Below are 26,845 nucleotides of genomic sequence, written 5' to 3'. Positions count from 1 at the left end.
CAGAAATTGGTCGTTCACATGGTTAGTCATAAAATCCTAATAAAACTTGTGGATCATTGAATATGATATGTTTGATTCCTTGCAATAGTTTTGCGATATAAAGATGGTGATATTAGAGTCATGCTAGTGAGTAATTGTGGATTGTTAGAAATACTTGTGTTAAGGTTTGTGATTCCCGAAGCATGCACGTATGGTGAACCGTTATGTGATGAAGTCGGAGCATTGTTTATTTTTTGATTGTCTTCCTTATGAGTGGCGGTCGGGGACGAGCGATGGTCTTTTCCTACCAATCTATCCCCCTAGGAGCATGCGTGTAGTACTTTGTTTCGATAGCTAATAATTTTTTTGCAATAAGTATGTGAGTTCTTTATGACTAATGTTGAGTCCATGGATTATACGCACTCTCACCCTTCCATCATTGGTAGCCTCTTCGGTACCGTGCATTGCCCTTTCTCACCTCGAGAGTTGGCGCAAACTTCGTCGGTGCATCCAAACCCCGTGATATGATACGATCTATCACACATAAGCCTCATTATATCTTCCTCAAAACAGCCACTATACCTACCTATCATGGCATTTCCATAGCCATTCCGAGATTTATTGCCATGCAGCTTCCATCATCATCATATACATGACTTGAGCATTCATTGTCATATTGCTTTGCATGATCGTAAGATAGCTAGCATGATATTTTCATGGCTTGTCCGTTTTTTTATATCTTTGCTATGCTAGATCATTGCACATCCTGGTACACTGCCAGAGGCATTCATATAGAGTCATATTGTTCTAGATATCGAGTTGTAATATTGAGCTTTAAGTACATAAAAGTGTGATAATCATCATTATTAGAGCATTGTCCCAGTGAGGAAAGGATGATGGAGACTATGATTCCCCCACAAGTTGGGATGAGACTCCGGACGGAAAAAAGGCCCAAAAAAGAGAAGTCCCAAAAAAACAAAAAAAATGAGAGAAAAGAGAGAAGGGTCAATGCTACTATCCTTTTACCATACTTGTGCTTCAGAGTAGCACCATGTTCTTCATATAGAGAGTCTCTTGATTTATAACTTTCATATACTAGTGGGAATTTTCATTATAGAACTTGGCTTGTACATTCCGATGATGGGCTTCCTCAAATGCCCGAGGTCTTCATGAGCAAGCAAGTTGGATGCACACCCACTTAGTGTTTAGTTTGAGCTTTCATACACTTATAGCTCTAGTGAATCCGTTGCATGGCAATCCCTACTCCTCACATTTACATCAATTGATGGGCATCTCCATAGCCCATTGATTAGCTGCGTCGATGTGAGACTTTCTCCTTTTTGTCTTCTCCACACAACCTCCACCATCATACACTATTCCACCTATAGTGCTATATCCATGGCTCACGCTCATGTATTGCGTGAAATTTGAAAAAGCTTGAGAACATTAAAAGTATGAAACAATTGATTGGCTTGTCATCGGGGTTGTGCATGATGAAATACTTTGTGTGATGAAGATGGAGCATAGCCAGACTATATCATTTTGTTGGGATAACTTTCTTTGGCCATATTATTTTGAGAAAGACATGATTGCTTTATTAGTATGCTTGAAGTATTATTGTCTTTATGTCAAATGATAGACTATTGTTTTGAATCACTCGTGTCTTAATATTCATGCCATGATTAGATTATATGATCAAGAGTATGCTAGGTAGAATTCCACATCAAAAATTATCCTTTTTATCATTTACCTACTCGAGGACGAGCAGGAATTAAGCTTGGGGATGCTGATACGTCTCCGTCGTATCTATAATTTTTGATTGTTCCATGCCAATATTCTACAACTTTTATATACTTTTGGCAACAATTTATATGATTTTCTTAGACTAACATATTGATCCAGTGCCCAGTGCCAGTTCCTGTTTGTTGCATGTTTTTTGTTTTGCAGAAAATCCATATCAAACGGAGTCCAAACAGGATAAAAACTTACGGAGATTTTTTGTGGAATATATGTGAATTTTGGGAAGTGGAATCAACGCGAGACGATGCCCGAGGGGCCCACAAGGGTGAGGGGCGCGCCCTGGGCCCTTGTGGCCAGTCCGTAAGGCAGTTGGTGCCCTTCCTTCGCCGCAAGAAAGCTAATATCCGGATAAAAACTGTGTTAAAATTTCATCCCAATCGGAGTTAGGGATCTCCGGGAATTTAAGAAACGGTGAGAGGGCAGAATCTGGGAGCGCAGAAACAGAAGGAAACAGAGAGAGAGAGAGATCCAATCTTGGAGGGGCTCTCGCCCCTCCGCCGCCATGGAGGCCATGGACCAGAGGGGAATGATAACCCACAAGTATAGGGGGTCGCAACAATTTTCGAGGGTAGAGTATTCAACCCAAATTTATTGATTCGACACAAGGGGAGCCAAAGAATATTCTCAAGTATTAGCAGTTGAGTTGTCGATTCAACCACACCTGGATAACTTAGTATCTGCAGCAAAGTATTTAGTAGCAAAGTAGTATGGAAGTAACGGTAACGGTAGCAAAAGTAATATTTTTGGGTTTTGTAGTAATTGTAACAGTAGCAACGGTAAAGTAAATAAGCGAAGAACAATATGTGAAAAGCTCGTAGGCATTGGATCGGTGATGGAGAATTATGCCGGATGCGGTTCATCATGTAACAATCATAACATAGGGTGACACAGAACTAGCTCCAATTTATCAATGTAATGTAGGCATGTATTCCGAATATAGTCATACGTGCTTATGGAAAAGAATTTGCATGACATCTTTTCTCCTACCCTCCCGTGGCAGCGGGGTCCTAGCGGAAACTAAGGGATATTAAGGCCTCCTTTTAATAGGGTACCAGACCAAAGCATTAACACATAGTGAATACATGAACTCCTCAAACTACGGTCATCACCGGGAGTGGTCCCGATTATTGTCACTTCGGGGTTGCCGGATCATAACACATAGTAGGTGACTATAGACTTGCAAGATAGGATCAAGAACTCACATATATTCATGAAAACATAATAGGTTCAGATCTGAAATCATGGCACTCGGGCCCTAGTGACAAGCATTAAGCATGGCAAAGTCATAGCAACATCAATCTCAGAACATAGTGGATACTAGGGATCAAACCCTAACAAAACTAACTCGATTACATGATAAATCTCATCCAACCCATCACCGTCCAGCAAGCCTACGATGGAATTACTCACACACGGCGGTGAGCATCATGAATTTGGTGATGGAGGATGGTTGATGATGACGACGGCGACGGATTCCCCTCTCCGGAGCCCCGAACGGACTCCAGATCAGCCCTCCCGAGAGAGTTTAGGGCTTGGCGGCGGCTCCATATCGTAAAACGCGATGAATCTTTCTCTCTGATTTTTTTCTCCCCGAACATGAATATATGGAGTTGGAGTTGAGGTCGGTGGAGCTCCAGGGGGCCCACGAGGCAGGGGGGCGCGCCCAGGGGGTAGGGCGCGCCCCCACCCTCGTGCCCAGGGTGTGTGCCCCCTGACGTTGATTCTTTCGCCAATATTTTTTATATTTTCCAAAAATAATCTTCGTGGAGTTTCAGGTCATTCCGAGAACTTTTGTTTCTGCACATAAATAACACCATGGCAATTCTGCTGAAAACAGCGTCAGTCCGGGTTAGTTCCATTCAAATCATGCAAATTAGAGTCCAAAACAAGGGCAAAAGTGTTTGGAAAAATAGATACGACGGAGACGTATCAGGGAAACCCTTCTCCCATCTAGGGGGGAGGTCAAGGAAGAAGAGGAAGGAGGGGGGCTCTCTCTCCCCCTCTCTCCCGGTGGTGCCGAAACGCCACCGGGGCCATCATCGTGACGACGGTCTACACCAACAACTTCGCCGTCGTCATCACCAACTCTCCCCCCTCTATGCAGCAGTGTAACACCCCTTCTCCCCGCTGTAATCTCTACTTAAACATGGTGCTCAACGCTATATATTATTTCCCAATGATGTATGGCTATCCTATGATGTTTGAGGCAGTGTAACACCCCTTCTCCCCGCTGTAATCTCTACTTAAACATGGTGCTCAACGCTATATATTATTTTCCAATGATGTGTGGCTATCCTATGATGTTTGAGTAGATCCGTTTTGTCCTATGGGTTAATTGATGACCGCGATTGGTTTGAGTTGCATGTTTTATTTTGGTGTTGTCCTATGGTGCTCTCCGTGTCGCGCAAGCGTGAGGGATCCCCGCTGTAGGATTTGCAATATGTTCATGATTTGCTTATGGTGGGTGGCGTGAGTGACAGAAGCACAGACCCGAGTAAATAGGTTGTTTGCGTATGGGAATAAATAGGACTTGATACCTTATAATGTTATGGTTGGGTTTTACCTTAATGATCTTTAGTAGTTACAGATGTTTGCTAGAGTTCCAATCATAAGTGCATATGATCCAAGAAGAGAAAGTATGTTAGCTTATGCCTCTCCCTCATATAAAATTACAATAATGATTACCGGTCTAGTTATCAATTGCCTAGGGACAAATAACTTTCTTGTGACAAAAAGCTCTCTACTAAAACTAACTTAGTTATTTTTTTAATCTAAACAACCCCTACTTTATATTTATGTGCTCTTTATTATCTTGCAAACCTATGCTACAACACCTACAAAGTACTTCTAGTTTCATACTTGTTATAGGTAAAGCGAATGTTAAGCGTGCGTAGAGTTGTATCGGTGGTCGATAGAACTTGGGGGAATATTTGTTCTACCTTTAGCTCCTTGTTGGGTTCGACACTCTTACTTATCGAAAGAGGCTACAACTGATCCCCTATACTTGTGGGTTATCATTATGCAACGAACTTAATAAAAATAGGTAAAGATTGAAAACTATGCATTGTGGACATGAAAAGGTGCTAGATGGATATGTTATGAGCGATTTTGCCACTGGATATACTCTAGAAAGTGTGGAAAATCCACTCATTAGAGCCCCATGGCCCTATGCTCTTGCTACAATACTTCTTCGGACCTCCTGACATCCTCTGTTTTTTTTGTTTTTTTTCAGGGTCTGATGATTTTTTTATTTTCCTAAAATATTAAAACAACAGAAAACATGAACTGACACTAGGCACTGAATTAGTAGGTTAGTTCCTGAGAAAGCTTTAAAAGCTAGGTATGAAACATATATAAAACTTATAGATACATTGAAGGCGTATCAACATCCCCATACTTAGTCCATGTTCGTCCGAGCATGAAGATGACAGCAAATATAGTTTTGCATGTGAATGCTACTTATCATGAACTTGATCTTCTTAAGTAACCACTTTCGGGAGTCTGAATCAATAGTAAAAATGCTTGACAATTGTCTATATTTACCAATCTTAATTATCTCAATGCATACAAAATTATTTCGCAAATATTCTTTTATAATCAAATGTGTCAAGTGAAAATCAATGAGGACCTCATGAACCAATGATATGATCCACTCGAAATTGCCAAGGGGTATCACTCTCTTCCATGAAAGCCATTGCCTCATGTGAAAGTTTAATCCATCTGGCGAATACTCACCCAAATCTTTCTATAATGTGGTTAACCACCGTCAGATTATTCAAACATACACTCACATTTTGAACATTACCATTCCTCCCCATGTTCATATTTCTCTTTGGTTACTCAACAAGAATAAGTTGCTACCCTGTGACAATTCGGCTAAAAGGCGGCCTATCGATACCCCTCCTACATATTTTGTTAAGAGTTACAGAGTTGCCATCATTTTTCTATTGTCTTGTGCGCTTGCTTAAGTGATCCGGAGATCGCTCTCCGAAGTTTTACTAATATATGTTGGTAAGGATCATGAGTTTGTTGCCGGATGGATGTTGGATCAGTCTGAACAAACGTAGTGCTTTTAATATTATCATTGTTGCTTTGCTATGGACTATTTGTGCCGCGAATGATCTCAGTCTCATTCTTTGTGCGTAGTAATTTGAAAAGGGAGTCCAAGTGAACTGTAAAATTTCTGCATTTTTCCTTTCATACTGAGGCCAAAAGAATTTTTTCTTAATTTTTCCTTTCCTAAATTCGTTTAAACCAAAGGTGGGTTAGTGTCACCATAAGAAAATTTTCTATATATATATATATAGGACGGCAGTATGGGACACCTAGGTGCCCAGGCTCCTTGCATTTCCATCATTTGATTGCATTTAGATGCGTGTTATTGTGATAGGTATAGAAGGTAACTAGTCAATCCATTACTAATTGCCAATTCTCAAACAATTAAATATGGAAACAATTATAATGCATATCATAAATGGATGTCATTAAACACGCCATGCATGGTAACATATATCTTTAGAAGGAAAAAATACTACACATTAGATATATTACAAATTAGGTATATATGAATTCATCTGTTTAGTATGTACCCGTTAAATTTTTATACATATATATCCAGAATATTTAGTATGTATATATGATTTCATCTGTTTAGAATGTACCCGTTAAATTTTAATACACATATACCCAGAATATTTAGTACGTACACATTAGATTTTTATCTATGTATATACCCAGAATATTTAGTACGTATATATTAGATTTTTATCTATGTATATACCCAGAATATTTAGTGTGTATCAATCAGATTAGATATGTACGGATTCATTTATTTATTACACACTCATTGATTTTTTAGTACGTATATACCCAGAATATTTAGTATGTAACACATTAGATTTTTTTATGTATATACCCAGAATATTTAATACATACCCACTAGATTAGGTACGTCTGGATTCACTTACTTGGTATGTATTGATTAGAGTTTTGTGTATGTATACACCCTAGAGTACTCAATATATTTTTCTTGTATATGCATACTCATCGTATTTACATACCTTGTCATTAAATTTATGAGTATATACCTCGATACAATAAATACATAGAATCATGTGTGGGTATATGTAACAAACATTCCTTAAACTAAAAATAATCATCAGTGGATGTATGTACGTTGGAAAAAAATCATGTCTGGGTCTCAGCATGCATCATATATTCCTACAACTAAAACAATTTTTTATGATCGCATTTTATATTATTTGGTCACCTTAATTTGTATAGAAATATTAGCCATTAAAAAGTCCGACCCGGTCTATTTTTTATTAAATACTAGATACCTTGAAACATAAAACTTTAGAAAAATGCATAAAAACATCCTTAATATACATACGAACCATAGGAACGACGTTTCGTATTATTTGTCATATTTGATACCTTAAGAAATAAGATTATATATACATACCCTTTTTGTTTGGAAAGGAATCATACTAGGAAACCGTAGTATATTATTTTGTTGGAAAGCAATTATTGTCCATTTATGCTTGTAGTGCATGCAAACAGAATTTGGAAAGCCATGCACTACAAATATGACTTGCTATATTGCTACTTAGGTGCCCAGGCACCTAGGTGCCCCATATATATATATATATATATATATATATATATATATATATATATATATATATATATATATATATATATATATATATATATATATATATATATATATATATATATATATGTCCTCCACTATTCCTTTGAACCAAAGGATGCCTAACTGGTTTTAGCACACCGAGACCTCCAGTGCCCCCCAACCAAGATTCAGGATGAAGCACAATACTCGTACCATATGACAACTCTTTGATCCTAGTTGAATCCAAGTGCGCCTCTTTTTTAGATGAAATCCAAGTGTAACTCTTTGCATGAACACAACTGGCCGAAGCATGGTCTGTAATAGGTATACCATCCTTTTCGGAAAAAATAGGTATACCATGTTTGTAGTCGTGGGGTTGTTTGCTTCTTTGCGTGGTTAATATAGTCATGGTAAGTGGTATCCGTGTCGGTACTATCATTTTCTCCTCGACAGTTATTCTTTTGTCGGGATGCTCTAGAGACGGAATTATGTGCGTGTATGAAAGGTTTATCTTTGTCCCTCCAAGGAAGTGAATCTCTAATTATCATTGAGATTGACTCTCTAGTTGTTATGAAGTTGGTCCAGACGCGTGACCTCGACAGATCGATCTACGCTTCCATTGTAAAGAAAATTACGTACTTGATGTGACTTCATGAAAGTTGTATTACTCATGTTAGTTATAGTAAGAGCAAGGCTAGTGATTGCCTAGCAAATTTTGCCAGATGGCAAAACCATGGCTTGGTTTTTAGTCCTCCTGATGTAGTTGAGTTAGCTCCAACAGATGTTAATAACATTGTAATTGAGTAATACAAAGTTTTCATCCTTTCTAAAAAAATTATAAAGTTTTCATCCAGAAAAAAAGGTGATATCTGTGTTCTTGCTGGTCCAAATCCGCATGATCTCGCAAAAGACGGCAGTTTAGGTTGATCATACGCTCCTGCACACAAGCTGTGAACGTCGGCGATCCATTTCCCATCGGATGTGAGCGGTTGCATATTTAAGCGGTGCATTATCAATAACCAGCAAGCACCAGTGGTCTAGTGGTAGAATAGTACCCTGCCACGGTACAGACCCGGGTTCGATTCCCGGCTGGTGCAATTTTCTTTTTTTTTGTTGAATCGTCCTCTTGTGCACGTCGATGCCGATTGGCCACTGCCCTATTACGCATCGAGCTTCACACAGAAACCATATGAGCTGCAAAACTGAATTTTGAATCCCCATTTACAAGCATCCTCCTCTTACAGCAGGCAGAGTAAGCACGTGATCAATTATTTCGGTAGATAATCATCTCGGCGAGCGCGACTAGAATCTAAATCTAGAACTCGTCGACGGTGATGGCGCCCCTGATGACCTCGTAAGCCTCGCGGCTGCGCGACTTCTTGATGCCTACGGCGAAGTAGACCTTTGCGGCGTCGGCCTTGACGGCGGTGACCCTGGCCCAGACGAGCACCTTGGCTTTGAGGCCCTCCACCCCCGTCAGGCTGCCCTTGTCCAGCGTGCCGGCCACCGTGGTGTCGAACCGCAGCTCGGAGCCGTCCCTGTAGCCGACCTCGCAGACCGCCGGGATGTGCACCGTCAGCCGCCGCGTCTCCGGCTCGAACTCGTAGTTGGTGGCCTCCCGCGGGAACAGCCCCGCCGGCAGGTCGTGTTCCTGGAGCAGCTCCGCCAGCGGCTTCTGCATCTTACCCTTGAGCTTGTTCACCAGCCATTTTGCTCCGTCCCCGACGCTGGTTGAGAGCGACTGCACCACCGATCGATCAGACAAGAAGATCGCGTCAGCAGCAAAAGGAGCACATCGAATAATCAATCTTAATATCACATGCCAATCCAACCGGGATCGATCTAAAACACGAAGGAAAACATGCTAGCTAGCACGAGAACCGAACAATACCATGACCAAACAATAATCGAAGGAAATATGCTGCGAGAAAACGAACAGAGCAGAAGATTGATGAGACGCTGTCTCATGCACGGACCTCGATATCGTCACCGGCGGACGACATCTCTTTGTTGGCCCTCTGCCCCAGCCAGTAGGAGCCCATCTTGTTCATGATCTCATCCATGTCTCTCCCAGCAAGCAAGCGCTTATCCCTCTTTCTCTCTCTGTACTCTGCTCCCTCCTATGATATTTTCCCTTGCTTTGTTTCTTGGTCTTTTGGGATACGATGCCAAGCAGGAGGAGGGAATTGTGGGGAGCCTCGTCGTTGGCCAGGACAGGATCAAAGCGAGAGGAGGAGAAAGAAAGTGCGATCCATTCCCGCGTGAAAGAGACGGGTCTCGTATGGCTTGGTCGTTGAGACGGCTGCGCGTGTTGAAAAACGCCGGCTGTTGATGGCATGGGTGACTTAGGAGGTTGGGTCAGCTCGCATTCCAGAAACCTCCGGGATGGCGGTAAGGAAACGGTTGTATGTGCTACTAATGGATCCTCAACCTGTATGGAAGAGTGTTTGGGAGCGATGCGTGCTTAGAGTGAATAGCAAAAAAAAACTACTCCCTCTGTTTCATATTACTTGTCGCTAATTTAATACAATTTTATACTAAATTAGTGTCAAGTAATATGAAACGAAGGGAGTATTATAATTGAGATTATAGGGTTTATTTTTTGAAATAAAAGGCAGAGAATCTCTACCTTATCCATGTCAAAAAGGCGAAAGCCTGTATTACAAAAGTCAATTACATGAGAAACTATTTAGGTATACATGACATGGTGTAGGATATGAGTACGCACCTCCTCCGCACAACCTTTCTCAAGTAGTGGAATAGAAGATTTATCCATATTAACTCTCTCGCCAAAAGCTTGACATTACATGCTAGCTGCAACATCGGGAAAATATCTGGTACTCCCACCCCTAGGGTGCTCCTAGTGCTCCAAAACTCTGTAGCACATTTCTAAATGTTTGAAAAAATCTGAAAAAAAAATCCAGCACATTGACGCAACATCAAAGTATGTTGTCAAAAAATTTGATATCAAAATTCAAAACATAGCTTGAGAAACATAAATGACAAATTCGACAGTAAATAGTACGCAACTTAAGCTGGGCTTTAGATTAGGCCCATTATCACATTGATGTCTATTTTGTCATTTTTGTATCTCGAGCAATGTTTCAAATTTTGATTTGATTTTTTTAACAACATACATTGATGTTGTGTCAATGTGCTGGATTTTTTTCAGAATTTTTCGAACACTTTAAAATGTGCTACCGAGTTTGGAGTACCGGGAGCACCCTAGGGGTGGGAGTACTAGATATTCCCCCTGCAGCATCATTTGCCTTAAAGAATAAAATGCAATCATTGGCAGACATAAGTGGTTACGACGGACTATGGGAGCAAGTTGAGTGCGTGCAACATCGTCACTACCACCTCTCCCCTTAAGAAGGCAAGGCAACCCTTTAGCAGCAAGTAAAAATTAAATGCGATGAGATAGGATCACCCTGTCACATACCCCTAGTTGGCTTAAACTTTTCCATTTTTCCTCCATTGAACAACACTTGAAAGGACACCGACGAGACACATCTCATCACCCCATGTACCCAAGATTTGCTCAAACCCAATCCAAGTATAATTTTTTTCCTCCAAAATTTTCCACTCCACATGGTCATAGACTGCCATCATGTTAAGCTTCAAAGCACAACACATCTTCTTTTCTTCCCTCTTAACTTTCATGAAGTGCAAACATTCATATGCAGTAGTTACATTGTTAGTTATGAGCATGTATAGGACAAAAGCAGTTTGTTGGAAAGAAATGATCATCGAAAGGATGAGCTTCGACCGGTTAGCTAGCACTTTAGAGACAATTTTATACATCACATTGCAAAGCTGATGGAGGGTATAAAAGTGTCGTTTTTTATACTTAGGGGTGGTAACAATGAACATTTTATTTAACTCCTCCTGAGACTCCTCTCCATCAAGAATCTGCAATACACTTCCAGTTACCTCCTCACGACAAAGTTCCCATTTTTCTAAAAGAAATGAGCCGGCAGACCATCTGGCTCCGACGCGTTGGTTGGGAACATATGAAACAAAACATGTTTGACTTTGAGTTCAGTATTAGGCACCACACAAAGCTTAGTTTATCTCGGCTATAACTTTACAAGGCACATGTGAGAGAACCTCATAAATTCCAATAGTTCCTTTAGATGCATATACATATTTTTATAGAAACTTTGTAGTCACAGATCCAAGCTCCTGCTGATCCTCACTAAACGAGCCATTCGGCCGAGCTAGCCTATCAATTTGGTTCTTCTTCCTCCGAGAGTTGGCCTTCTTACGAAGGATTTATTGTTGTCCCCTTCCGCCAACCACTAAATATGAGCAAGTTGCTGCCACTTCTTTTTTTAGGCAAACCACATTTTCTTTTATAGGTGTGCATAGAAGCCACATTTTTTTGGAGCGGTGGATTTTCTTTTGAGAATCTGGAGCGGTGGATAAAAGTCACATAACACGTCGAAAATTGCTTTTGGAGCTCGGCCTCCATGGTGGACAGTTTTTGAAACATTCAAAACTCAACAAAATTCATATTTTTACATTTAAAAAAAATCTGAAATAAAATACATACATACATGGAGGCATAACACACATGTGTAAATTTCCAGGATGAAATAAGTTGAAATGAGGGCTGTGCAAAAAAGACAAATTTGTGGCTTTTCAACAGATGATACTATTCATCCGAAAAGTCCATGAATTTGTTCTTTTTGCACAAATCGCATGTCAAGGTATTTCATTCTGAAATTTTTCACACATACACATCACATCCTTGTGTACCTGTACATTTTTTTCAGATTTTTTGAAACCAAAAAGTATGAATTTTGATTTTTTTTCAAAAAATTCGGCCTCCATGGAGGCCGAGCTCCAAAATGCCATTCTCCATATTCTTTAACAATCCCATCTTCATTGAAAAGCCAGCCCCAGCCCAACAAGGGCAACCCCGAAAGAACGATAAGGCCGCGCTCATTTAAGCTGGGCTATGCTAATAGACCAAGTGCATGCGGCCCGGCCACTACACACGACCTCCCGTCGGCCCAGTCCACACGACTAGGGTTTTATAAGAGCGCTCTCCGCGAGACTCCACCCCTCCTCCCAAACCCTAGCGCCGGCGCCTCCACTTCTCTGCTCCCTCCTCTCCTCGCGCGCAGGTATCTTATCTCCCTCCCCCCCTCCCTCTCTCCGCCGCCACTCCCCCTTGCCCGCTCGTTGCTGATCCGTGTGCGCTCGGCGAATCCAACCCTTGCGTCTGCAGGGCCCGGCGAAAGGGAAGCAAGATGTACACCGCCAGGAAGAAGATCCAGAAGGACAAGGGCGTCGAGCCCTCCGAGTTCGAGGACACCGTCGCGCAGGTGAGCGGCCTTCCCGCGTCCCTCCTCTCCCGCCTTTTGCCATTCCTTTGTTCCCCCCGAACCGCTCTTCGTTTGGATCTGTCAAGGTCTGACATGCCTGTGGTGGTTAATATCTTGCAGGCTTTCTTTGACCTGGAGAATGGCAACCAGGAGCTCAAGAGCGACCTCAAGGACCTGTACATCAACACTGCAATGTAAGTCGCCGTTCGCTACATCCAGACCCTCCTGATCTATTGGTCGGGCCGATTCATTTGGTAGTGGTGGACGTGTATGATACTGTCGTGCTGTGTTTGCAGCCAGATGGATGTTGTTGGCAACAGGAAGGCCGTGGTGATCCATGTGCCGTACCGTCTGCGCAAGCCCTTCAGGAAGATCCATGTCAGGCTCGTCAGGGAGCTGGAGAAGAAGTTTAGCGGCAAGGTGAATTGCTTATACTTGTTTGCTTTGTTGTGCTAATCTTTATCAGTTTCTGTCTAAGCGGATGTTTAAGTTGCTACACAATTGCTCTAATTTGTAAATAGTGTCTTGCAGTAGCAGTGCTGAACAATTAGATACGTTATTGGGAGAAGCTGAATGAGTGTACTTGAATCTATTATTTCCATGTTAGGATGTGAATGTCAAAATTCATGGCACCGCAGAGCATACTACTCCGTCTGTAAACAAATATAAGAGCATTTAGATAACTAAAGTAGTGATCTAAACGCTCTTATGTTTCTTTAGGGAGGGAGTACATGACAACATCATTATTATATGAAGTTGGTTAGGACATAAATGTATCAGGGCAAGGTGGCATCCATGAGCATGTTTACTTAAGTTTTTCCCTTGGTTGCATTTAAATGTAAGCAAATTGCTCAATAGGTAGCCATTGTTGGCATCTATAATAAGCTAATTGCAGTGTTCAAGCTGGAGTTCTGCTATTCTGATTTTCATGCATGTACTGTAAATCTTTGCCTCCAAGCTTATTGGCTACACTTGGAACTCCTTGCACTTTGTCCCAGATCATCACTGTAGAAACTCTAACATGTTGTTTAGCTGCAGGAGTTTCTTTAAACTCTGAAATGATGTTGATAAAAATTGAAACAATGAAATTTAATAAATGTGCTTCACTTGTACAGGATGTGGTCTTTGTTGCAACAAGAAGGATTGTGAGGCCACCCAAGAAGGGTTCTGCTGTTCAGCGCCCTCGCACCAGGACCCTGACAGCTGTTCATGATGGTATCTTGGAGGATGTCGTGTACCCAGCTGAGATTGTGGGGAAGCGTGTCAGATACCGTTTGGATGGTGCCAAGGTCATCAAGGTAGTCCATTCGAGTTTATTGATCATCATATAAATACCCTGTTAAAAGTTGAAACATGCATATACTCATTTGGTGGCTGCAGTTTTCGTTCTACAACTGGTACTGTTTGATATGATTCTTGTTTGGCAAGTTCGCCTAGCAGCATCTTGCACTTGGCACTCTGCCTGATTGGCAAGCAATTCTAGTGCTTATCTTATTCTTGATGTTCTTTCAGATCTACTTGGACCCAAAGGAGCGCAACAACACTGAATACAAGCTGGAGACCTTCTCTGCAGTCTACCGCAGGCTTTGTGGGAAAGACGTTGTCTTTGAGTACCCTGTGACTGAAACCGCCTGAAGATCCATGCCTTGAATGTCTCCATTTCATATCTTTCTGATCCAAATGTTTTGGTTGAGGTCTTGGTTAGTTGTGCTATCAATGTATTCCAGAAACATAGTTTTGTTAACTATCTGGGGTTAGGAAGTTTGATGAAGATGGCAATGAACGTAAACAATGTTAAAGTTTTGAGCATTTAAATGATGAACCTATGCTCCGTTATCTTGTTGCACTTGATTGTCATCTCTAATTGTTCAACATCTATGCTTAGTCACTGCAATTCACTATTGCATATCTGTTGGTATTGTCATATCGAATTGTTTGCCTGTTTCGCTCTTATGTTATAGCCTGTGTTTGTGCTGTCCTCTCTGGATTAAGTATTTTGATCAACAAAATGTCTAGATAAAACATGCCACCAAAATTGTATGTTTATAAACTTTATGGGGCCTGATGTGTAATGGATATGTTGTGGCTGCACCTACAACTCCTCGTTGCAATTGCAACAGGATTGTAAGCCCCTCGTACCCTTGCTGTGTGGTGAGCTCGGCGACAGGAGGGGCTGCAGCAGCGGGCGGCGGCAGTTAGTGATAGTTGGTGACAGAGTGGAGGATGTTGTCGGGGGTAGCCATGCTGAGCTCAGCTGCGGCGCCATGGGAGGTCGCCGACGACCTCCGAGATGGAAGAGAGGTGTTCGAGGTGCCTTTCGGCGTGGGTGGTGTACAGGCTAGTGCCTACATGCCGGGCGGCGGCGTGACAATAGGCTTTGACCGAGAGGCGGTGCGATGAGAGTGAGGCACGTGGGTGGTGTACAGGCTAGTGCCTACATGCCGGGCGGCGGCGTGACAATAGGTTTTGACCGAGAGGCGGTGCGATGAGAGTGAGGCACGTCGGCTGAGCGCTTCTTGTTGGCAGCGGCGCCGGTGCATTCGGTGGATTGCACATGCACGAGGGCTGTCGGCAGCTGATCGGGCGTGGAGGGGCGATGGGATCGGGAGGAGGCCGGAGCTAGGAGACCCGAACGATATCTTGATCTGCAACAAACCCCCCCATTGCGCTCGCGCCTTGCAACAAGGGGAGATGTTGCAAACCAGTGTATGGTGTAGGGTTGCTACGTGCCGCACGATCAAAATTTGACCGGATGGTCATGGAGGCGATTGATGCGCACCTGTTATTAGCCGAGTGAGGCCAAGCGTTTCTGAAACTAAATTCAGTATTTCATGTGCTATCAAATTACATGTTTATGAACTTTATTTCAATGTAAGTTTAATGATATGCTTTAGATGATATACAACACATTTTACCCTATAAACCTGATTGGAGAGAGTATGATGAACTTAATCAGATGAGTATTATTTTCATTTGTAAATAGGGGAGTACATTGACACCTTTGATATCTTTGTTTATTATTATTTTCTTTAAGAAACAGGTGTGTGTCTATATTTACGAGAGAAAGCAATATTTAGTATGAAAGGACAACTAAACACGAAACGGCTTGTAAAAGGCAAAAGTACACCGAAAACGCTATTGAACAAGATTTAGTAACCCTGCATGACAAATCTGAGAAATCTGGCAATATATACCCCTACTGCCCCTTCGTGGGTGTGGATCGGACGTCGTCGAGGTACGGAGTTGGCCTTCGTCGGAACAGATCGGCCAGAGGGATCTTGTCATCAGCGCCAGCACCTCACCGACACGGCCAAGGAACCAAAATCTAAGTCAAAATAAGGACACGGCCAAGGAACCAAAATCTAAGTCAAAATAAGGACCTCGGGCAGGAAAGAGGAAGAAGACCGTTTCTACATCATCAGGGAGTGACCGTGTTGGTTGTTTCTGTTTAGCGCAATGTGGGGCTTATCTCAGCCAGCCTTGCGTTTTGTTTGCGTTCAGCTGATGGTAAATTCATTGTCGAGAGACATGAATGAATTTAGAATGGGAGGTCAGACAGTGAACCACGGGGATAAAATTACTGATACAACTCAGAACTATAACTGAAATTTCATTCTGGTCCTCACAATATAGAGGGCAAGCTGAACCGCCGAGAAACCTAGCTAGCCAATGAAACATAATTGTACAACACTATCTATGTTCTTCACAAATGACAGGAAATTGCCAGACTCTGTGGTGCTTCTCGTGCCCTGTAGTACATTCAGGAGTGTTGCTTAAATCTAAGCAGCCCCCCCAAATTTTATTACTTGCTCCTATAATATTGATGATTCCACGTCTCATGCGCCTATGTTCTCGATGCTGGCACCTTTGTTGATCCGTTTAATGATTCCTGCTATAACCTGGTTTATGCCAGACAAGCAAAAATAAATAAATAATATCATCAGACTCTGAAGAATTGTTATCCAGTCAGAAATAATTAAGAGGCTATTTTTACCTTTCCAGGTCCGAGTTCATAGCTCTTCTCAAGGCCTCTACCCAAAAGAGTCGTCACAGTAGTTTCCCATTGCACAGGAGAGGTGACCTGTTTCTCCACCAAGTTAGTCACACACACACAAGTCATTGTATAATAGGGCTGCGACAAGAATTCAAGTATAGTCTAGAGCCAATACCTGCTGTGCCAAGATCTTCTTGATTGTGTCAGGATCTGAGTGGGGCTGTGCATCAACATTGGAGATTACTGGGATTCTTGGTGATCTAATCTCTGTAGCAGCCAACGCAGATTCCAATCTTGAGACAGCAGGTTGCATGAAGCTTGTGTGGAAAGCACCAGCAACAGCTAGGCGAACCTGGCAAGATAATTGTCAACATCATATACAAACCTTTGATTACTATGACTATGCAGCAGAGTAAACGGTTTTCAACAATGCCTCTTAGATAGACAGCAACAGGGCAGTCACTTTTCCTAATCCCCCACGACAAGTCACAGTATCAAGTTACACATTAGTATACAAGTAACCCCCTCTGTTAAAAAACAGTATACACCATGTTAGAACGCATGTAGTGAAATTTTCTTAGCCTTCACCACCAATTCAAACAAAAGCTATACAAATTGATCACAGGAAAATGGTACTACCATCAGACATTTCAACAATTGTACTCTTGCAATATTATTCTATTATTAGTACTATGGTCTGTTGTCTGACATATTGCCACCAAATTTATAGTCAAAGTTGCGTAACAATGAAGATGTACAAAACGGTTTATGTTTTTGACCAAGGGAGCACTATTCAGTATAATGACCTTGCGCAGTTTCAGTTTTCAAAACCACTATAAATTACGATGACCAGGTTTCACACTTCATTGTAGGTATACCAAATGTTTACATACATGGACCATTGTCGAGAAATTGGATGCATGGGAACACTAACCGTCATTCTGGCCTTAAAAGACTTTGCTTTGGCTTCAACTGCTTCAATACCCTTCACACCACCAGAAACTGCATAGTTACCCTGCAACAAGGTATTACCATGCTAAGACCTTAGAAAGCCTCAGTAGGAAACAAATAACCTCAGAGTCAGGAATGACTTACAGGACAGAGAAAATTTGCTATTTGAACTCTTTCCTTTTCATCCACATCCTCATTTGCAGCATCGCATAATTGTTGCACCTTTTCTGAATCTAGACCAATTACACTAACCATCGCACTATTGGCAGCGTCTGAGGCATCCTACAAAGATAAAGACCATGAGCTATCTATTTGGAAAGTCAGAAACTCAAAGTACACATATCTTATTGGCACTAACCTGCATGGCTTCTCCTCTAAGCTTGACAAGCTTCAGACCATCCTCAAAGCTGCATGTTGAAAACTGCTTAAGCATATATACTTGACACACTGAAAAAAAATACTAAGCTATGGGGCTATTAATTTGACCATCTTGTCACAGGTATAGCAGATTGAAGATGATGTTCACCAGGATTGAATTTAACATATACTCTGAGTTAGTTTCATTCTGATCATGAATTTAAATGCTTATATTTAAAACAGCAAATGCATGATTTCATTAACGGAACAAGGGCAATACCTAAAGGCACCAGCAAATGCAAGCGCGGTATATTCTCCCAAGCTGAGACCACATGTGACATCTACAGAGTTAATTACAGATTGGCCTTCTTCACGTGCGCGCAACACTTCTACAGCTGCAAGGCTGGTAACATATATAGCTGGCTGCAAAATGGTTTTGTTCGACAATCAGGGTACAGCTTTAACTGACAAGATCTGGAATTGTATCTGAACCAAATCATCCGTCACACTCAAATGTATGCAGCATAGCTAAGAAAAACAAAATGCAAAACAATCTTGTGGGTTCCATTTTGAAGCAGCAGATGTTGGTACAAAAAACACTTAGCTAGCATTGGAACTGATTAACCAGATTTGGCACCTAATAGGTATTCATGGTTGAAAACAATATTGCCGTGAATGACAATTAAGGAGACATGTTTCAATTGCTAACAGTAAGTAGCAGCGAAGGGCAGACACCTAAGAATACTACTTGCATGGATATGAAAATGCATAATGTAGACTACAGTGGGAGCGAAGAGTCTGAAATTCAGAAACCTGACTGATCACTGTTGAATTCAGCTTTTCTTTTGGTCCATCGATGCAAAGATTCAACAAGTCATAGCTACATTGAAAATTAAACAAGCATGAACATCGTCGTTTTTCCCTTTGGAATTGTTATGGACACTTGTTAACTTTAAAGCGTAAGTTTGCTAGGGGGAGCAAACAGGTAAATCGCATCGGAGGTTTGTAGATACCCAAGTATATCATTTGCCTTATCAAATAGTTCTGCAGCTGCTCGAACATTAAGAGCCTCTTTACCCATTCCAACAGCCTGAGCACCCTGAGAGGAAAAGAAAGCAAATGAGGCAGCACACACGATGCACATGTATTTGAATGCAAGGGAAATGTATCATTGTAATTAAAATAATCTCCTACGAGAACCTAATAATCATAAGCTAATCTCTCAAGGCCAAAATATGATCCACGTCAACTGAAGCAGTGAAGTGATTTTTCTCCATTTGTATAACTAACCAAGTTAAAATGAACACTTCCCACTGCCTGATATCCCTTCAGATTTGCCATCTTTGCTAGATATTTTACTCAGCTTGATGCCAATTACGTATTTTAGAAGTTAAACACCTTCGCACGAATAATTGCATAACGATCACCATTACCATAACTTAGCTAAGTACTAGTACAATTCTGGCTCTCATAATGCCATGCGTGTATCAGACACGTCAGCTTGCAAGCGAGAAGACTCGTACCTGGCCGGGGAAAAGGAATGCGGTGGTGGGTTTGTAGTCGGCGAAGAGCGTGTCGGCGCCCGCTGCCACTGCCGACCCGACGGACACTCGGGTGGAGACCCGAGATCTGAACGGCGCCCTCAGGTTCGTCGCCGGGCTCGGCGCGGACGGCCTGAGCAAGGCGAGCGTGGAAGCCATCGGAGAGTCCGAGCGGAGGCGGCGAGGAGAGAGGCGTGGGAGGCGAGGAGGGCGGAGGAGCATGCGAGTGCGGCCGCGAGCTTTGTAGCTTGGGTGGGTGGCTTGCTGGCGAGTAGCGAGGCGGAGGGAGGCGGAGGCGGAGCTCACGAGGTCGAGGTGGGTGGGGACTGGGGGGGAGCGCGAGCGATACGCCAGAGGCCGCCCGTGTGGGCCTCTAGGAAAGGCCTAGCTTGCGTTAGCTGGGCTTACTGGGCTCGTTTCAGGTTTCTCCCGCTGTAATTCTGCAATCACAGCTGCGTTTTTTGAAAGTAAAAGTTTCTACCTTTATGCGTTGAAAACTAGTCGCGGCTCGGATGACCAGTGGTCAGTTACATAGAGAAAAAAAGGGAAAGATAGGAAGGTGTACAGATAGGCAGAAAGATTATATACCACATGCTCAACTTATCAGCCCACAAGAGGAATGCCTCCTTATCTACTTGTCATTTTGCTCAATTACTCCAAAGCTTTAGTAAATCTGCAGCATTGTGAGATATCATTGTAGATGACCAAAGCTTGTTGTTGAAGGTGCGGTCATTCCTTACATTCCAAGAAGCAACGACGCAGGCAACGAAGATCACACACCAGAGGCTTTGAAAGGTGTTTTGCTGAGCAATGACTTCCACGAAATCAGAGATATTTGCAGTGTCCTTGGCTGTGTTTGCAATGCCTAATTTTGACCATAACCCATGACTTAATTGGCATCACAAACTGATGTGGCTAATGGATTCGGTAACCGGGCATGTTACACAGTCCGCGACAGAAGATATGGCATCCAGTGCTTACGGACCATGTTGTCCCTAGTGTTCAAACATCCGCGAAAGGCCAGCCACAGAAAAACCTTGTGTTTGAGTGGGATGATAGTGTGCCAAACGAAACTGGTGTGCTGCCATGATACTCCTCTAAAGGCCAACAACCGATAGAAGAAGGAAGTGGTTAGGTCTGAACGTTGTAACGATGAAATGCGCCTATCCGCGAAAGGTTCGGGTGTAGCTTGATGGCCCATGTGTTTTGCTTGGACTATGAAGAAATGTTGCAGTGGGGATCTCTAGCGAAAGAGTAGAGTGTAGGGAAGACTAAGTGTAGCCTTCCAATTGGTAGCCAAAGATCATGCCAAAAAGAGATGAGCGAACCAACCCCCATGCTGCAGCTTGTAGACCGTATAACCAGTGGGGTGCAAGCTTTGATTGTCTTCCAAACGGTCGTGTCACTGCTTGAAATGATGTTAGAAATCCTTTCCCGACAGTACCTTTGTGCAAACCATTGATAACAAGGAATGTCATTATCCTGCAGTACCTTGGCGGCGAATTTGCAGATTAGAGCAGTATTGTGAGCCCGGATGTCTCTTATGCCCAACCCCCCCACCCCCACCCCCGCGCCGATTCCTTGGGGGCAATAACCTGTTCCCACGCCATAAGGCAGTCCCCTCCGTGTACTGAATTTTTTTCCTACCCATAAGAAAGCTCTCAGGAGTTGTTCAAGCTTTTCCAAAGACTCTTTGGGCTAGAGAAAACTCCCCATATGATAGCTTGGGATGGTGGATAAAACGGCCTTAATCAGTGTAAGATGACAACCAAACCAGAGAGCCGTTGGTCAACTTTCTGGATGACCGGTATCAAAAGCCCATGAGATATCTTGTGAACAGAAAAGGTAGACCAAAATAGGTGCAAGGAAATGATGAGAGAGTGCAGCGCAATACAACGACAATTTCACTTGCGGTATCTTGATCCATGCTGATAGGGACAAGAGTGCTCTTCTGAAAGTTGATTTGCAATCCCGTGAAATCAGAGAAAGTGTAAAGAATATCTTTGATCACCATGGCTTGTGATACATCTCCTTTGAAGAGCAAGAGGGTGTCGTCAGCGTATTGCAGTACCGGAAAGAAGGACTCCACGTTCAGAGGGTGAGCTAGGCGCCCTTCATGGTGAGATTTGCAAAAGAGACGTTGCAGAACATCTGCCACCAAGATAAATAAGTGCGGTGCCTCAGCCCCTTCTTGGACTGAAAAAAATCTCCAACCTCTCTGTTGATGATGATTTGAGCAGAGCCAGTGATAAGCAGACCCTCAACCCATTCGATCCATCTTGTGTTGAAGCCTCTGGCCTTGAGAATTTGCAGCACCCTGACCAACTCACACTATCGAAAGCCTTTTTGAAGTCTAGCTTTAAAGCCATCATTGGAATTTTTCTCTTATGCGCACATTGAACTAACTTAGCTGCCAGAGCAAAGTTCTCCCAATTGAACACTGCAGCAGAAACCTAGATTGCAGAGAGTGGATCAACTCTCTGATAATTCTTTGTATCCGATTGGCTAGTACTTTTGTTGCAAGCTTGGGAAGGGAGTGAACTAGTGATATAGGCCTGAAATCTGAGATTCGAGAGGTGTTTGTTTCTTGGGCAAGAGAGTGATCAAGGCAGTATTACCCCTTTGAGCTCAACTTTGTGATGATAGAAATCCATAAAGAAACGAAGAAGGTCGTCTTTTATTAAATGTGCACACTTCTTATATGTGACGCCCTCGATTTGACCGTACGCTAATCATACACGCAAATGTGTACGATCAAGATCAAGGACTCATGTGAAGATATCACAACACAACTCTAAAAGTAAATAAGTCATACAAGCATCATAATACAAGCCAGGGGCCTCGAGGGCTCGAATACAAGTTCTCGATCATAGACGAGTCAGCGGAAGCAACAATATCTGAGTACAGGCATAACTTAAACAAGTTGCCATAAGATGGCTAGCACAAACTGGGATACAGATCGAAAGAGGCGGAGGCCTCCTGTCTGGGATCCTCCTAAACTACTCCTGGTCGTCGGCGGCGGCCTACACGTAGTAGTAGGCACCCGCGGTGTAAGAGTCATCGTCGGTGGCGTCTGGCTCCTGGGCTCCATCATCTGGTTGCGACGACCGAGACTAAAAAGAAAGTGGGAAAAGAGGGAGCAAAGCAACCGTGAGTACTCATCCAAAGTACTCGCAAGCAAGGATCTACTCTACATATGCATGGGTATCAGTGTAAAGGGGCAATATCGGTGGACTGAACTGCAGAATGCCAGAATAAGAGGGGGATAGCTAGTCCTGTCGAAGACTACGCTTCTGGCAGCCTCCATCTTACAGCATGTAGAAGAGAGTAGATGGTAAGTTCACCAAGTATCATCGTATAGCATAACCCTACCCGGCGATCCTCTCCTCATCGCCCTGTTAGAGAGTGATCACCAGGTTGTATCTGGCACTTGGAAGGGTGTGTTTTATTAAGTATCCGGTTCTAGTTGTCATAAGGTCAAGGTACAACTCCGGGTCGTCCTTTTACCGAGGGACACGGCTATTCGAATAGATAAACTTCCCTGCAGGGGTGCACCACATTGCCCAACACGCTCGATCCCTCTAGCCGGGCACACTTTCCTGGGTCATGTCCGGCCTCGGAAGATGAACACGTCGCAGCCCTACCTAGGCTCAACAGAGAGGTCAGCACGCCGGTGTAAATCCTAAGCGTGCAGGGGTCTGGGCCCATCGCCCATTGCACTCCTACACGTTGTGTGGGCGGCCAGAAGCAGACCTAGCGTCCCTAATACAAGAGCAGGCATTCCAGTCCAATCCAGCGCGCGCCGCTTAACCGCTGATGTCAAGAAGGCTTCGGCTGATACCACGACGTTGAGTGCCCATAACTGTTCCCGCGTAGTTGGTTAGTGCGTATAGGCCAGTGGCCAGACTCAGATCAAATACCAAGATCTCGTTAAGCATGTTAATTGATGTAACCGCGGACGCCGACTAGGGCCAGGCCCACCTCTCACCTAGGTGGTCTCAACCTGCCCTGTCGCTTCGCCACAAAGTAACAGTCGGGGACCGTTGGGAACCCAGGCCCACCACTACCGGGATGGAACCACCTGTCCTTTCAGCCCCCACATCGGAATCACTTGCGGGTATTCTACGAGCCGACCCGACTTTAGTCACTGTTGTATCATATAATATGTATGTAAGTATATACCCGTGATCAACACCCGACGTGACCACGACCCGATAGTGTAGCATAGCAGACGGACAAGAATGTAGGGCCACTGATGGAATACTAGCATCCTATACTAAGCATTTATGATTGCAGGTAAAGGTAACATCTGTAGCAACAATGACAGGCTATGCAGCAGAATAGGATTAACCGAAAGCAGTAACATGCTACACTACTCTAATGCAAGCAGTAGAGAGAAGGAATAGGCGATATCAGGTTGATCAAGGGGGGGGGTTGCCTGGAAGCTCTGTTGCTCAAGAAGAAGCGTCGTCGGTGACGTAGTCGTACTCAATCGCATCAACGCCGGTCTCGGGGTCTACTGGAGAAGAAGAGGGGGGAAGAAACAGTAAGTACGGAGCAAACAAAGCATCACAAAATATAACAAGGCAATACATAGTGCCAGGGGTGATCTAACGCAGGGATAGGTGATACCGGCGAAGGGGGAAAACATCCGGGAAAGTATTCCCGGTGTTCCACGTTTTCAGACAGATGGACCAGAGGGGGAAAGTTCCATGTCCGCTATGCTAGGGATGCGTGGCTGACAAACGGACTGCGTATTCGGATTCGTCTCGTCGTTCTGAGCAACTTTCATGTATAAAGTATTTTCAACCGAGCTACGGATTATTTTATATTAATTTTCAAAGTTTTAATCAATTTCTAAATTATTATTATTAAATTAATTCGAAAATGGCATTACTGCATCAGCATGTCGTCAACATGACGCCAGCATGATGTCAGCAGTCAACAGAGGAGTTGACTGGGTCGCTGACGTGTGGGTCCCGCATGTCATTACTGTTCAGGTTAATTAGGGTTTAATTAAGCATGGTTAATTAAGTTTAACTAAACTAGATTAAGTTAATTAATTAATATTTATTTATCTATTATATATATATATATATATATATACATAAACACTATTCTGATCACAACCTGAACTTCCCGAGTAACGCGCCTGAACTTCCCTCTGTACGAACCCGACCTTCGTGCTATCTTCGCAACCGTGCCTTCTACCGCGAGTTTTTCTGATCGTTCGTGTTGTTTGTGATGTAAGTGTAATGTGGAAACGTTTTTTAGAATCCAAATGCTTGTTTTGATTCGGAATCTAGCACGTTGGCGTATTTGCTCTCGGGCGGCGATGAACATGGGTCTGTTACATGTTTTTTGCATGTATTGGATGTTCTATAATCTCTAACAGGATGAGAATTGGGTTTATGTACGACTTTACTGCATGTTTTTTTTGTTATTTTCGAACGAATTCGATTTGGTGTTCCGCCGGCTCTGTTCTTCGTCCGCGGGAGTGGTTCCGGCCGCTGTTGAAGATTTTTAGTTTTGTTGTTCAAATTGGCGGATTCACATGCATTAGTGAGACAGAATGATGCCCATGTTGTTAATTTGATTATGCGGGCTCATACAAATCAAAATCCGACGATTGGATCTTCTGCCTCCCGCCGTGGTTTTCTGTTCAAGGGACAATCTGATGAGAATCGTTTTCTTGTTTTTCTGGAGCATGATGACGTTCGAAATGGTGGTTGAATCCTTCCCACGTTGTTAATTTGATTTGGCTGGCTTATTCATTCCGAGAATGTGGATTGGATCTTCTGCCTCCCGCGGTGGTTCGTTGTTCGAGCGGACAGCTTGATGGCGGATCATTTTTTGTTGTTTTATCTGGAGTATGACGACGTTCGAAATGGCTGTTTACGTGTTGGAATTTACCCAAACGATTAAATTTGGGAACCAAATATGTTCGGGGCTGTTTTTTCAATCATTTTACGTTCTGTTGTACAAGCTGGACTGCTATAACATCCGTAGTTGAACTTCTGTGATTCTATTCAGACGAATGTAAAACATAATGTTATCGCGGAGTCACAAGAGAAGCACATATTTTATAAATTTACTGATTTACGAAGCTAATTTGTGAACTTACCTTTATTCAGAACATTTGATTAGTTAACTTACGCCTCGTGGCATTTTGTTTCTTCGACACTAAACAATATTTTATTCCTAAGGTGTTTCCTTCTTGGTTTTTTATGTCGCAGCAATGAAACTTTTCATGAATGCAGGTCCATCTTTTTGACATTAATATTCCAAGACAGATTACATTCCAGGAATCAAAAACCCTTACTGCTGGGCAGGATCTTACTGTTGTTGACACAGGTTTGTCTTATTACTCTGCTGTAATAAACCACACTAGAATGTTTTTGTATTTATAATAGTTGTTGGTCTTCACTGAATAACTATCCTGAACTTCTGTATGATAATCGTTTTTAACATGTTAATTTGAGGTTTTACAACACCCCGAATTTATATATCTTCACTATTTGAACTTCTTATTTATAATTTTGTTTGTTATTTTTGGATTTAAATATTTATAGACATTGAAATCGGCATTGCGCCTATTGAAAAATGCGGTAGCGCGAGGCCGAGCAGGGGGGGAGGGGGGGTCGGGACCCCCCGTCCCCTCCCCCTGCGAGGCCGAGACAGGAACGAGCCGGCGCCGCGTCGTCGCATGCGGAGGCGAGTCCGTCACATCTGTGACCCCACTATCTATCTTAGGGTTTTTAGGGTTTAGGGTGCTTGCGGTGGGGGTGGAAACAGAATAACCGCATTGCGTCCTGTCAAATCCTAGCGCGCAGTAATGCGGTAGCGCGAGGCCGAGCAGGGGGGGGGGTCGGGACCCCTCCTCCCCTCCCCCTGCGAGGCCGAGACAGGAACGAGCCGGAGCAGGCGACAACACGGCGTGCCGCGTCGTCGCATGCGGAGGCGAGTCCGTCACATCCGTGACCCCACTATCTATCTTAGGATTTTTAGGGTTTGGGGTGCTTGCGGTGGGGGTGGAAACAGAATAACCGCATTGCGTCCTATCAAATCCTAGCACGCAGCAATGCGGTAGCGCGAGGCCGAGCAGGGGGAGGGAGGGGGGTCGGGACCCCCCTCCCCCTGCGAGGCCGAGACAGGAACGAGCCAGAGCAGGCAACGACGCGGCGTGCCGCGTCGTCGCATGCGGAGGCGGGTCCGCCACATCCCTGACCCCACTATCTATCTTAGGGTTTTTAGG

At 43.3% G+C, this 26,845-nt stretch overlaps 3 protein-coding genes and 1 non-coding gene across 4 annotated transcripts; 2 read left to right on the top strand and 2 right to left on the bottom strand.

The window, feature by feature from the left end:
• The first annotated feature begins 8,440 nt into the window (after positions 1 to 8,440).
• Positions 8,441 to 8,511, top strand: TRNAG-GCC (transfer RNA glycine (anticodon GCC)). Its single transcript has one exon. It is a non-coding gene; the product is annotated as a tRNA-Gly (tRNA).
• Positions 8,512 to 8,604: 93 nt separating this feature from the next.
• Positions 8,605 to 9,706, bottom strand: LOC109785443 (uncharacterized protein At5g01610). Its single transcript, XM_020344051.4, has 2 exons — positions 9,391 to 9,706; positions 8,605 to 9,155 (listed from the first exon to the last, which is right to left on the bottom strand). The coding sequence occupies exons 1-2, from the start codon at positions 9,475 to 9,477 to the stop codon at positions 8,730 to 8,732; spliced, it is 513 nt and encodes a 170-aa protein (XP_020199640.1). The 5' UTR covers positions 9,478 to 9,706; the 3' UTR covers positions 8,605 to 8,729.
• A 2,707-nt stretch (positions 9,707 to 12,413) lies between these two features.
• Positions 12,414 to 14,583, top strand: LOC109785445 (small ribosomal subunit protein eS7). The gene is made up of 6 exons (XM_020344052.4): positions 12,414 to 12,546; positions 12,651 to 12,747; positions 12,868 to 12,941; positions 13,044 to 13,167; positions 13,863 to 14,045; positions 14,260 to 14,583. Exons 2-6 carry the CDS (start codon positions 12,673 to 12,675, stop codon positions 14,380 to 14,382), a joined length of 579 nt encoding a protein of 192 aa, XP_020199641.1. The 5' UTR covers positions 12,414 to 12,546; positions 12,651 to 12,672; the 3' UTR covers positions 14,383 to 14,583.
• Positions 14,584 to 16,306: 1,723 nt separating this feature from the next.
• LOC109785446 (uncharacterized) lies at positions 16,307 to 19,934 on the bottom strand. The gene is made up of 10 exons (XM_020344053.4): positions 19,573 to 19,934; positions 19,063 to 19,148; positions 18,863 to 18,929; positions 18,330 to 18,472; positions 18,051 to 18,099; positions 17,837 to 17,974; positions 17,676 to 17,756; positions 16,917 to 17,093; positions 16,742 to 16,828; positions 16,307 to 16,646 (listed from the first exon to the last, which is right to left on the bottom strand). Exons 1-10 carry the CDS (start codon positions 19,810 to 19,812, stop codon positions 16,584 to 16,586), a joined length of 1,131 nt encoding a protein of 376 aa, XP_020199642.1. The 5' UTR covers positions 19,813 to 19,934; the 3' UTR covers positions 16,307 to 16,583.
• Positions 19,935 to 26,845: the final 6,911 nt, after the last annotated feature.

The sequence above is a fragment of the Aegilops tauschii genome, chromosome 4 (assembly GCF_002575655.3).
Source record: "Aegilops tauschii subsp. strangulata cultivar AL8/78 chromosome 4, Aet v6.0, whole genome shotgun sequence".
NCBI lineage: Eukaryota > Viridiplantae > Streptophyta > Magnoliopsida > Poales > Poaceae > Aegilops > Aegilops tauschii.
This window is presented reverse-complemented; position numbering and strand designations above follow the sequence as displayed.